Source organism: Hylobates moloch, unplaced genomic scaffold (assembly GCF_009828535.3).
Source record: "Hylobates moloch isolate HMO894 unplaced genomic scaffold, HMol_V3 SCAFFOLD_4, whole genome shotgun sequence".
Lineage (NCBI taxonomy): Eukaryota > Metazoa > Chordata > Mammalia > Primates > Hylobatidae > Hylobates > Hylobates moloch.
In genome coordinates this window covers 138,359,367-138,371,882 of record NW_026652279.1, presented here as the reverse complement: position 1 = coordinate 138,371,882, position 12,516 = coordinate 138,359,367, and the positions used below count along the sequence as shown (strand labels likewise).

At 34.3% G+C, this 12,516-nt stretch overlaps 1 protein-coding gene across 1 annotated transcript in view; it reads left to right on the top strand.

The window, feature by feature from the left end:
- The window catches only part of MYCBP2 (MYC binding protein 2), a 288,978-nt gene that overhangs the window by 123,026 nt on the left and 153,436 nt on the right, over positions 1-12,516 (top strand). Inside the window, exons 24-29 of the mRNA XM_032151244.2 lie at positions 362-534; positions 1,561-1,686; positions 1,776-1,903; positions 6,791-6,882; positions 9,515-9,649; positions 10,994-11,077. Coding sequence (XP_032007135.1) covers positions 362-534; positions 1,561-1,686; positions 1,776-1,903; positions 6,791-6,882; positions 9,515-9,649; positions 10,994-11,077 — 738 coding nt within the window. The remainder of the gene's footprint in view (positions 1-361; positions 535-1,560; positions 1,687-1,775; positions 1,904-6,790; positions 6,883-9,514; positions 9,650-10,993; positions 11,078-12,516) is intronic.

The window sequence follows — 12,516 nt, the reverse complement described above, 5'->3', positions numbered from 1 at the left end:
TACACTTCACATTTTTCTTCAACTTGTCCTTTGTCTTTAAACTTTTTTAATAGGGTATTTGTTGAGTTTCATATTTATATGTATGTATCAAAACTTTATACAGTCAAGTATTATAATCTACGTTACTATTTTCTGTATTATTTAAGTATTATAATCTACATTACTATTTTCAAATTATTTCACTTTTAGTGATATAGTTTTTTTTATATGTTTAGCTTAGATCCAGAAGATAATGAGCTACATTTTTCCTCTTTAAGCTGACTGTATTATCTATTCTCTTTGTATCATCAGTTATGTTTTAGGAATTTTTTTTTAAAACAAAACCACATTGAGGTGCTGTAATTATTCTTTTTCTTTAAAGGTTTCGACCAAATACTAGAGAGCTGTGGTGTTACAATGCAGTGGTTGCTGATGCCAGGCTTCCCTCTGCAGCAGACATGCAGTCCAGATGTAGTATCCTAAGTCCTGAACTTGCCTTACCAACAGGATCAAGGGCCCTCACTACCCGATCTCATGCAGCTTTGCACATTTTAGGTAGGGTTGCGATTTGATGTACCATTAATTGACATTAATGTCCAGGGCTTTTTTTAGAGTATTTAAATTTATATGTAATTCTGTCTTGTTTGTTAAATAATAATAATATACAAAATAAGTTAAATCCTCTAAGAGGCTAATTCCACAGAAAACAATACATGAGACCTGTACTAACACTATCAAAGATTTATGTATGCCCAATTATTTAATTTTCCCAGAGGTAGACCCTTAAAAATAATGTTTTTGCTCAACTTGAATGTATAAACTTTTAAAGATATGATAAAATGTTCAAGTATATAATATTTAATTTATGTATATTATTTTAAATAACAAATTCTACAAAATGTAATTAATTTTATATACGTCTTTTGTTTCTTCTTACATGACACAGTTTTCCACACCATATCAAGTTCATTCTTATTTAATTACTTTGAGATGTAGTACTTTTGCAATATATTTATTTCGTAGCTGGAAATTTTATATCACTACGTAACTATATATTTTGTTGCTTTTAAAAATGATCCTTAAAAAGACTCATTTTAAGACTCTAGCACTTGCAGTTGTGAATCATATTCCTAAATATAATTACTGTATCATAAATATAACTTTGTTTCTTTTTTCTCAAATTTCATTTTGGTTTCTATTGTAGACATCCAAAACTAGTGTTGATTAAGTTTGCGTGACACTAATGTGTCTTCCTCAAATAGTACTTTAAGAGTCAAACTAATTTGGAGAGTTTCATAAAAGGAAGAACCTTGTAAGAATTCAAAGGTTAAGTGATTTCAACTTTTCAGAGATCCAGTTTTGTGTAAAAGGTTGTCGTATGGCATGTTCAAATATGATGATTAATCAGACAAGGGATAATTTGTATTGGTTTTAGGCATACTTCCATGAAATGATGTTTAAAGCTTGGAGTAACATTCTGAGTTTATTTATTTTGATTTATCCCCTATAGCATTTAATGTCATCAGTACCATAGGACATTTTAATTTCAAGGAGTTAAATTTTGTTTATTTGTTGTTTTAGGTTGTCTTGATACCTTGGCAGCTATGCAGGACTTAAAAATGGGTGTGGCAAGTACAGAGGAAGAGACTCAAGCAGTAATGAAGGTTTATTCTAAAGAAGATTATAGTGTGGTAAACAGGTTTGAAAGTATGTATACTTAGGTTTAGGAAATATTGTCTTACAACTGAAATATATATGGATCTTTTAAAACATAGATTATGATTTATATATTCTAGGTCATGGAGGAGGCTGGGGTTATTCTGCCCATTCAGTAGAAGCTATACGTTTCAGTGCTGACACTGATATTTTACTTGGTGGTCTTGGTCTGTTTGGAGGTAGAGGAGAATATACTGCTAAAATTAAGGTAAAGTTCATCAACAATGTTGTCCTTTTTTGTTTGAACATACTGATTTTGACTTAATTTATTATTTTATTATCTAATGTCTTAATTTTTTTCCTTTTTAACTTGATTTATTTTTTTAATGCTTCTTTTTAAAAAGCGATAGAGAAAACATTGCTAAAATCGAATACAATAATACTAAATTAATAACTCATTAAAAATCAAAATTCTGTAAGAAGGGAAGAAATGAAAGGAAAATTATTTTCAACAATTTATGACTGAAGAAAGGCTATATCTCAGTCCTTTGTATGGAACTTCTGGTGGCCTAGCAATACCAGCACCTTTTTATGTGGCTACTTTCTTATACCATTTTAATGACAGAGGAGGCACAACTGTTTAGGGACATTTTGATGTAGCTAAAAAGTTTTGAGCATTTTTAGTGCCGAATAGTATGTAAACAGACATCTTCACCCCAGGAGTGGAGACCAGGGATGAGTGAGAGATAGTGTTAGGGAAGGATTCCATCTGGTAGGCAAACTAAAAATCATTGAGAGTCATATGTTCACCACACCTATTCGTGTCCAAAAGGGCCAACAAATTATCCTAAACAAAGTATATGTTCATTCTTTGAATATTCACTAAGTAGCTTGAATGTTCTGCTTCTCAAATTACCTGATTTTGCTCTAAAAGTGAAAGAGAAAACTATAGTTTCTGCCTGAATTTCAATAGCAGGCTTCACAAAAAAATCTCGATTAAATGTCATCTGTTTAGGAGGTATTTTCTTAGTTCTCTCAATAATATCTAAAAGTGATATCAATATGTTAACACTCTTCTTCATAATGATGGTTTCCAAGGACATTCCCCATGGAGGCCCAACCAGAACTGAGAAACTTAAAGAAATATTTGCTTATTTCTGGTTATAGTTGGAATACATATGCTAAAAAAGCAGATAATGTAAGAATGAATAAAGTAAAAATTTAAAGCTCCTATAGTTATATGGAGTATAGTGATAGAATAATGATTAAGGACTCTTGTAGCACATGTATTTTGATAATAAGAAAAATAGTAGTTTGGCTCATTTCAGTGCAACTGCTTTAAAATGGTTATTTTAGGATGTCTTGACTCATCCTCACGTTAGAGACGCAACCTCGATGTGTTATGTAGTTCTACTTGACAACGTCTAATAAGCTCATCAGGAGGGTATATTTTTTTCTAGCTCTAAGAGATTTTTTATTTTTGGAATAGTGAATAACATAGTGGACCATATCTTCAAACACTATATAGAATTATGGAGGCCTTCCATATATGTTGTTTTTATATTGGCCCTATTTTTCTTTTTCAAACTCAAATTTTACCTCACTCCTCCTATCCTCTGGAAACGATCTTGCCTTTTGTATTCAATTGTCCAGTGAGTGGACTAATGTCTTTCAACAGTAGTCAGTCTTTTTTTTCCCCTCCCTTCACCTCTCTGTAATGTATACATTTGCTAAGCCCTTCTTTACTTTTGTTTTGTTTGTTTTCATACCTCTAGTTGTTTCTTCTATCTCTTTGTAGGTTCATCCCCTTCCACCTGGCCACTGAATGTAGGAGTTCCTCAAAGACCCAGCGCTAGGCCCTCTTTCTTCACATATTCTCATATGTATTCTCTTTTGAGCCCAAAGTTTTAATAGCCATCAGCATACCATAATCCGCAAATTTGTATCTCCAAATCAGACTTCTTTGATGCATTTTCATGTAAATATGTTAAAGGCACATCAGTTATCAGTCATAATATCTCAACTGAATTCATGCTCTTCTACTGATCTCTCTCTCTCATGATTAGTACCATCCACCATATGCTTGATACATAGGCCAGAAATCTAGACATTTTTCTTGATAGGCCTCCTATATCTCTTCCCCACAAAAAAGACTCTTCTACCACTACCCTAGGCAAGGGTATTTGTCTTGGACTAGCCACCTAGCTGATCTCTGTACATATTCTTTCTATACTTTCTGTCTCCATTCTCTCTCTTAACATTCCTACTTGAACCTACTCCATTCAGATTTTTGCCCCCACCACTGACATTGCTCTTGTCAAGGACACTGATGACTTTCATATTGCTAAATTCAGTAGTCAAGCCTCAGCTCTCATCTTCCTTAACCAGTCAGCTGAATTTAACCCAATTGAGCTCTTCTTTGAAATACTTTCTTCCCTTGTCCCCCAGGACACCACACTTCATTTTCCTTTTGTCCCACTGACTGCTCTTCTTAGTCTTGCTGCTGGTTGCTCATCATCTTCCTGACCTCTAAATGTTGGAGTGCCAAGAACTCAGTTTTTAACATCTTTTAAAAGTATTCTCTTCCTCATAGTGGTCCAGCCTCATGGACATTTATCTCTGATGACTTTTAAACTTATAAACCTCTTCTCTGACCTTTAAACCAATATGTACAACAGCCTATGCTGTGTCTCCACATGACTGTCTGATAGGCATTTTGGAGGTAACATATTCAATACTATGCTTCTGATGATCTGCCTAAACCTGCTATCCTCATGTTCTTCCCCATCCCAGTTAACTGACTCAGCATGGAGTTAACTTCATTCTTCTGTTTCCTCAGACCAAAAATCTTGGAGTCATCCTTGATTCCGCTCTTTCTTTTATACACATCCACTTCGGCAGCAAATATTGTCGGTTCCACTTTCAAAATGAATCCAGAATCTAAACACTTCTGAAAACTGCCACTGGTATCAGATTGGGTCATGCCACAGCCATTCTCATCTGGATTATTATAGTAGCCTCCCAACTTGTGTTCTGCGTCTGTCCTCGCCCCATTTATTCTGTTCTGAGTGTGGCAGAGTGATTCTCTTAAAATGTACAACAGATGGCATCGTTGTCTCTTCAGAATCCTGTAGTGTCTTCCTGTTAGAATGAGAACCAAAAGCCTTAGAAGGACCTACAAAGTCCCCATCAGAACTGGCTGTCATCACCTCTCTGACCTTTTGTTCTACTGGTTGTTTCACTCTAATCCGGTGACACTGGCCTGCTTATTGTTCCTCAGACATTCCAGGCACAGTCAAATCTCAGTACCTCTTCACTTGCTGTTTCCTCTTAACTACAGCTCTCTTCACTTCAGCACCTACCTAGCCCACTTCCCCATCACCTCCAGAGCTTCATTCCCTGGTAAGCCTATTTAAAACTGTAAATTCGATTCCCAACCATAGACTTACTCCCAATAGCCCCTAATTCTTTGTTTGTATTGTTTGCCCCTTTATGCCCAGTTTCTAGAACTGTGCTTGGCATACAGTATGTGTTCAAAAATATTTGTTGAATGTAAATACAGGAGTCAGGTTGGGGACAAATTATTAAGAACCTTCATATCATGCTGTGGAGGAGATGAAAAACCAAGGAATAATTTTAGATTAAGAAAGTATTCTGATAAGATATTTTTATAAGGGTACTAAGGGTCACGAAACAAATACAAAAATCCTCAACTTTGTGGAAAATGGGTTAGAAGAAGGAGAGAATGGAGGTAAGACTAATTAGTTGTTGAAATGTTCCAGCCAGCAATAGGGAATATGGTTGAATTGACAAGCTTTGGTACCAGTAAGAGAATAGATACAGTAATGGCAGAGAAATATGGAAAAAGGACTATTTCAGACTATTTTTTTTTTTTAAGAGTCTCTTTGGTAGCCCACACTGGAGTGCAGTGATGCCATCTTGGCTCACTGCAGCCTCTGCCTCCTGGGTTCAAGCAATTCTCCTGCCTCAGCTTCCTGAGTAGCTGGGACTACAGGCATGTGCCACCACGCCCAGCTAATTTTTGTATTTTTAGTAGAGATGGGGTTTCACCATGTTGGCCAGCCTGGTGTCAAACTCGTGACCTCATATGATCTGCCTGCCTCAGCCTCCCAAAGTGCTAGGATTACAGGCGTGAGCCACCAGGCCCGGCCTATTTCAGACATTTTATCTGAGAGATTAGATGAATGAAAGTACCATTAACCAGAACAGAGAAGGCAGGAGGAAGGTCTAGAACTAGAGGACGAAGAGAATCCAATGACTGTTGAGAATAAGAGCTGAGCTGGAGAAAGATTTCTAAGTCATTAGCATATAATTAAAAAATTTAGACACCTAGCACCGTATTTGTCCAGTAAATTTTAATGCATTTTAATCTTTATCTGCCTCTCTTGAAATTCACCTTCCATAATTATCCAGAAGAAAAAGGTTTTTTTTTCTTAAAAAAAAAAAAAAGACGTTTTTTAAAAAGACCTCTTCCTCATAATTCTTATTTTCACTTAATTTCATAACCTTTTTATATGGGATATTTTTTCTGTTTTTTTCTTATCCAGAGGATTTTCCCCTCTTTTTTAAGAGCCATTTTTTTCATGCTTTTCATCTATCTTTTTCTCATGCCATATTACTTCAAACTATTGTTTTTAAGGATTCTTCCGTTGCTCGTCTCTCTCTTTAGCTAATATTTCTCTACCCTTTTTTATTGTTTGTTTTTTTAAGAATTCTACAGTATTCACTTAATTTTTAAAAGTACTGTGAGATTTAGAATTCTACCTCATTTAGAATGAGGTAGAATCTCACTTAGAGACTCACTTAGTTAAAATTTTTTGGTTGAGTTCTCTCACCTTTTTCAGATGCGTATATCAGATACAAAACTTGTATAGAACTATTTAGAGTATTTGATGTAAATAGATGAATATATAAATTAGGAAAACAGAGATTAACGTAGGCCATAAAACCTTGTTTCCTAATTTAAATACATATGTTTGTGTATTTCACATAGTAATGTTAAAAAAGCAGGTACTCTGATTTTTACATTTGGTATGGTCCAGCATACATTGATCATGCACAAAATTATGAACACATTGTTCATCAGATTTGTATAGCTGATTTATATAAATGATTGTCTTTCTCCTTTCCTTAGCTGTTTGAATTGGGTCCTGATGGAGGAGATCATGAAACTGATGGTGACCTTCTTGCAGAGACTGATGTATTGGCTTATGACTGTGCTGCTAGGTAAATAATTTGTGCATTATTCATTGTAACTCTTGCATACTTAATATTAAAAATTTATTATAAATGAATAAACATACTTTAAAAGGAAGTTTTAAATCTGCTATAAATATCAAATGCTTGAAAAATTAAATTATATATTAAACAATATAAGTATTGCTTTCAAAAGTGCTGAATTAAAACTAATAATTCATAAATTTATTTCATAAGTTAATTCAACTGTTTCAATATTAAAGAGAAAAATGGAAATATGCATATATTTTACATACCTTTACTTTTTTTTTTTTTTTTTTTTCCCGAGACGGAGTCTCGCTCTGTCACCCAGGCTGGAGTGCAGTGGCACCATCTCGGCTCACTGCAAGCTCCGCCTCCCGGGTTCACGCCATTCTCCTGCCTCAGCTTCCCGAGTAGCTGGGACTACAGGCGCCTGCCACCACGCCCGGCTAATTTTTTGTATTTTTAGTAGGGACAGGGTTTCACCGTGTTAGCCAGGATGGTCTCGATCTCCTGACTTCGTGATCTGCCCGCCTCAGCCTCCCAAAGTGCTGAGATTACAGGCATGAGCCACCACGCCCGGCCACACCTTTACTTTCATGCATCTCTTACGGAATACCTAGTATGCTGGTGTTCTAGTAATAATGCAGTTATTTATTACTCCTAGCATTACAGGTAATAAATAATTAGTGTCAGGTGGTCATATTTGACCATAATTCAGATTACCCATGTACTCTGACCTCATGCTGGTAGAATATATTTGATAATAACACACTTGAGGAGGTGACCAGCTTTACTGAAACCTTTTGGGAGTTTATAAAAATTAGTATGTTTATTTATGAAGGTTCATTAAGTAAGAGGTTACTTACACTTTATCAGTCCTCTCTATGTAATCCTAAGAATTATCTCAACATTGTGTTATGATCAGTATTCCCTGGTTTGAAGCAGGGAATATTATGATAAGAAAAATTATAAACTGAGCTTCATAGTAGTAATAGTGTGCTATGTTTCCCAACAGTAACTATGTTAAGAAAACCTTGTAGGTTTTTTTGCTAGTGAAACTGTGTATTTTCAGAAACAAGGATGATCGTAAGATACTGACTTTGCTTGTACAAGATATAAATACTTTTGAAAACAAAAGAGTAAATCTAAAGAAAATTTTGACTATTTCTTAGGCATTAACTAATATCGCAAGAATTTTTTAGTAAACTTTAATGTTTTATACAAATGAATGTTAGGGAAAATTTTAAGAAAGCTAATTGATTAATTTTCAGCAAAGCCTTAAGGTGCCGTTGTCATTTGCTGTATTTATTTATTTATATTTTTGAGACAGAGTCTCACTCCGTCACCTAGGCTGGAGTGCAGTGGTGTGATCTCAGCTCACTGCAACCTCTGCCTCCCGCATTTAAGCGATTCTCATGCCTCGGCCTCCTGAGTAGCTGGGACTACAGGCGCATGCCACCAGGCCCGGCTAATGTTTGTATTTTTAGTAGAGATGGGGTTTTACCATGCTGGCCAGGCTGGCCTCGAACTCCTGACCTCAAGTGATCCTCCTGCCTCAGCCTCCCAAAGTGCTGGGATTACAGGAATGAGCCACTGCGCCTGGCTGCCATTTGTTTTTGACCATATGAGTTTGAGTCGAAAATATAAAGCACAGTTTCATTTATAGAGAATCATCTAGGATTTCTTCATTAGCTTATGTACAAAGCCCAGACTCCTAGGGCATTGGGAGCATTAAAGGATTTCCATAACATCCAGGATCTTTTTTGACTCTCTACTGCTACTCTTCTATAACTGTCTTAATGCATTAATGAAATTAATAATGAACACCTTGCCATTTCCTGACCTCTTTTGTACTTCCATACCTCTACAGATTTTCTAATGACATTCTCTTGCTTCTTTAAATGCCCTTTATTCTTCTTTCGATTCCAGCTACAACCAATAAACATTCCTTCCACTCTGTTACCTAGTACTTTGTAACTTGTTTCTGTCCTTTAGAAGATGCCCTTATTTATTGTCTTTTTTCTTCTTCTAAATTAATAATGTTTGTATAGATATTATGTGACAGACTCCAAACACCTATCTGACTTAATTCAATCTAAAGGACAACCCTATGAGCGAGATACTGTTTTCACCCCAGTTTTCAGGTGAAGAAGCTAAGGTACTGAGAGGAGAGAGTAACTTGTCCTGCGTTGCCCTGCTAGCAGGTCACATAGCTGGGCCTTGAACCCAGGCCGCCTGACTCCAGGGCCATTTTCTTAATATGCCGCCTCTCAAAACTATTTAGCTGAATGAATGAGCTTTAAAACTAAAGTTCAGATTTTTATTTTCCAGCAAAATTTGCATGTTTTTTAACATCAGTTTAAAACATTCTATCTTATTTTAATATGAAAGTTTTATAACATTTAAGGATATTGTAGAATTCAAGAAGGGGAGGAAGAAATGTAATTCTGTCACCATAACACAAATAACTATATTTGCTTGCATTCTTGTCCAGACTTCTTTAGAGTGTTTTTAATGTTGTTTGATAAGAATTTTATAATAGTTAGTTTTATATTTTTGTTCATAAGGGATTTTGAAAAAATAAATATATGTGACAGAAAAGTAAAAAAATGTCTTTGACTCACTAATTTTTTCTCAGAGAAAAATACGCAATGATGTTTGATGAGCCTGTTCTCCTGCAAGCTGGGTGGTGGTATGTAGCATGGGCCCGAGTGTCAGGACCCAGCAGTGACTGTGGATCTCATGGACAGGCATCTATTACCACAGATGATGGGTAAGTAAATGCCCAAGTGTTACTTAAGCAATTCTTATTTTTGTTAGAGGAATATTGTTTCGAAAACTCAGAGGACTTTCAGCAGGATTCAAAAGCTTAGGAAGACTAGAGCATAATATAGCTGCTAAAAATTAAATTCATGTAACCTCGTGCCAAATTGAGGTCTAGACAGAACAAGAAGATAATAAGACCACTGTACTTTGCTTCTGTCAGATGGTATTTGTATATTTTTCTGGGTATTACATTGTCTATGAGCTTGATTACCAAATTAGAAATTATATAGAGGAAGGTGACAAGGATATCGAGGAGTTTGGAACCATAAAGAAGAAGTAGATACGTGATATTAAATTTGATAGTGCATGAGAACACAGTTTAAAATTTCAAAGCTTCAGCAATGTGTGTTATTTTAATAAAACGTAGGGAAAAGTTTGCTGTTTTAAAATAACTTTCACGTATAGAGTACTTTTCAGTTCATACTTTCTTATGTTTTATCTGATTTGATGCCCTCAATAGCTTTGTGAAGCAGTTATTAGCCCCATTTTATACTCAGGGACTAGAGAAATAAAAAGGTGACATTATTTGCCATTTCCTGAGAGTCATGTGGTTAAAACCAAGGTCAGACCTGTAACCTGTTGACTGTAAATCCAACATTTCAAATATTCTATTACTGTGATTTATGTATTCTAAAGGACTATCATTTGTAAGATAAATTCAGTTTATTCTTGATTACTCCTGAGCATAAACTATTTGAAATCGGTTGAAGTTATATAACAGTATATATTTAAGTGCAGGTCAATTCATAACAAAGCTGACCAAAAAAAGAAATAGACTTATTTGTGAGGTGAATTTCCTGTTGCTGAATATTCAAGGAGACTACTGTAGAAAAATCACATCTGTTCTTGTGTGCATCAACTTAAGAATGTATTTAGAACTAAGAGACTGCTTGGACCCTGGACTGTATGATTTTCTTAGACAGTTCATTCAGAGTTGGAATGTTATGGCACACTGAGGCTAAAGCTTATCATGCAACTAGTCAAGCAGATATTATACTACTACTTGTAAGTAGAAATTTTAGAAGTTTACTGTTTTGGTTAAAGCTGAGTTGGAGAGCTAGGAGGGACAGGACAGCTACTTATTTAGGAGTCCTTATCAGGTTCAGTTCTTTCATTTTACTGACTAACCCATTCAGAGCTAGAATGAAAATCTAGAAAATATCTTTTTGCTTTTCTTTATATAAAAGAGTGAATCATTTTCATTGACATAAGATTTGGAAACATGTTTCTTAAATTTCTTATTTCCTGTAATGATCATGTTGTTTTTGGTATCATTGTTTTCTCTTCTTAGGGTTGTTTTCCAGTTCAAGAGTTCAAAGAAATCAAATAATGGTACAGATGTTAATGCGGGTCAGATACCTCAGTTACTATACAGGTATTTAGCATATTTATACTGAATTAGTATGGTTTACTATTTTGCTATAATGAAGTAGAATCATTACAAACGTGGCATAATGGGGATAAATTATTTGAAGCATTCAGCAAATTATAATATGCTGGTAGAACCATAAATATATTTAACAAAAACAGTTAATATTTTGTATATTTTTAAACATTTTCCACACAGGCTTAATTTTAAACTTTGCCTGATTACTCAGATTATCTGTATTATACCAATAACAATATTTTACTGACTTTAAAAAAAAATCTATCCATTGATTTTCTTACTAATTTCAAACGTTATAAAAGAATAAAATTTGTTTTGGAGAAGTCAGATTGCAGGGAAGATGGGGAGGACTATAGATGCAGGCCTGGTTGATATATTGTAGTCTTATAAGACTGATAAAATGAGTTGGAAAATTCCCTACTGTTGGTAAATTTTCACCTTTATTATTTCACCAAATAATAACTTGCTCATATAATATTTACTATATTTTTAACATTATTTAAAAATTTTAACTTACAATAATTTAAGCATGTATAAAGGCATATGCCTATGTGTGTGCCTTATTTATTTCTAGACTACTGCAATACTTTTAAAATAAGGAATTCAAATGGATATACGCCGTCACTAAAAAATGTTGTCATTCGTTAAGCAGTAAAAAATCAAAGGAAATGGTCTAGAACAGTGATTCTATCTCCCTGTCTTTCTTTCTGGTAATCACTTAGTGGTTACAAACCTTATTTTTCCCCAAAAGGGATTTTCGTTCGTTTGGTTTTTATGCAGTGTGCAATCTGTTATAGTTACTGTTTGTAATATGTAGCTCTACCAACATAACATGTTGCATTGGACTACTCCCAGATGCTCACTGGTTGAATAAGTTTTAAATAACAGCATTAATAGTAGCTTTACTAGAGAATGTAAGTTATATGTTATATACGTTATATATGTTCTTTAATAAGAGGAAAAAGCCTCTACTACTCAGTCTTGCAAAGGTAGGATTTAAAGGAAGTGCCCATATGCTATAAAGTTTGTTTAGCTTGGAAAAATGTTTCAAAAAAGCCCTGTATTGGCATTTTACCTGGCAAAAAAAATTTAAATATATAATTTATGTTCCCATTCAAAAATGTACAATATACTTTAAAAGGAAAAAATGACATTGGACTTTCTTTTTTTTTTTTTTTAATGAATCTTATTTATTATTTCTCTTACACATTCCATCTTTTAAACTTTGTTTAACAAATAGAAAAATTTTTAAGAGAATTTATAACAAATCCATCCCTCTCCCCATGATCAAAAAGATATTTTTTTCCTAAAATGTTTCAAAATTTGAATTTCACATACAGATCTTAAATCCATTTGGATGTGATTTTGTCATCCATTAAGCATGTATTTTCTTTTTCTTTTTTTTTTTTTTTGGCTTTTTTTTTTTT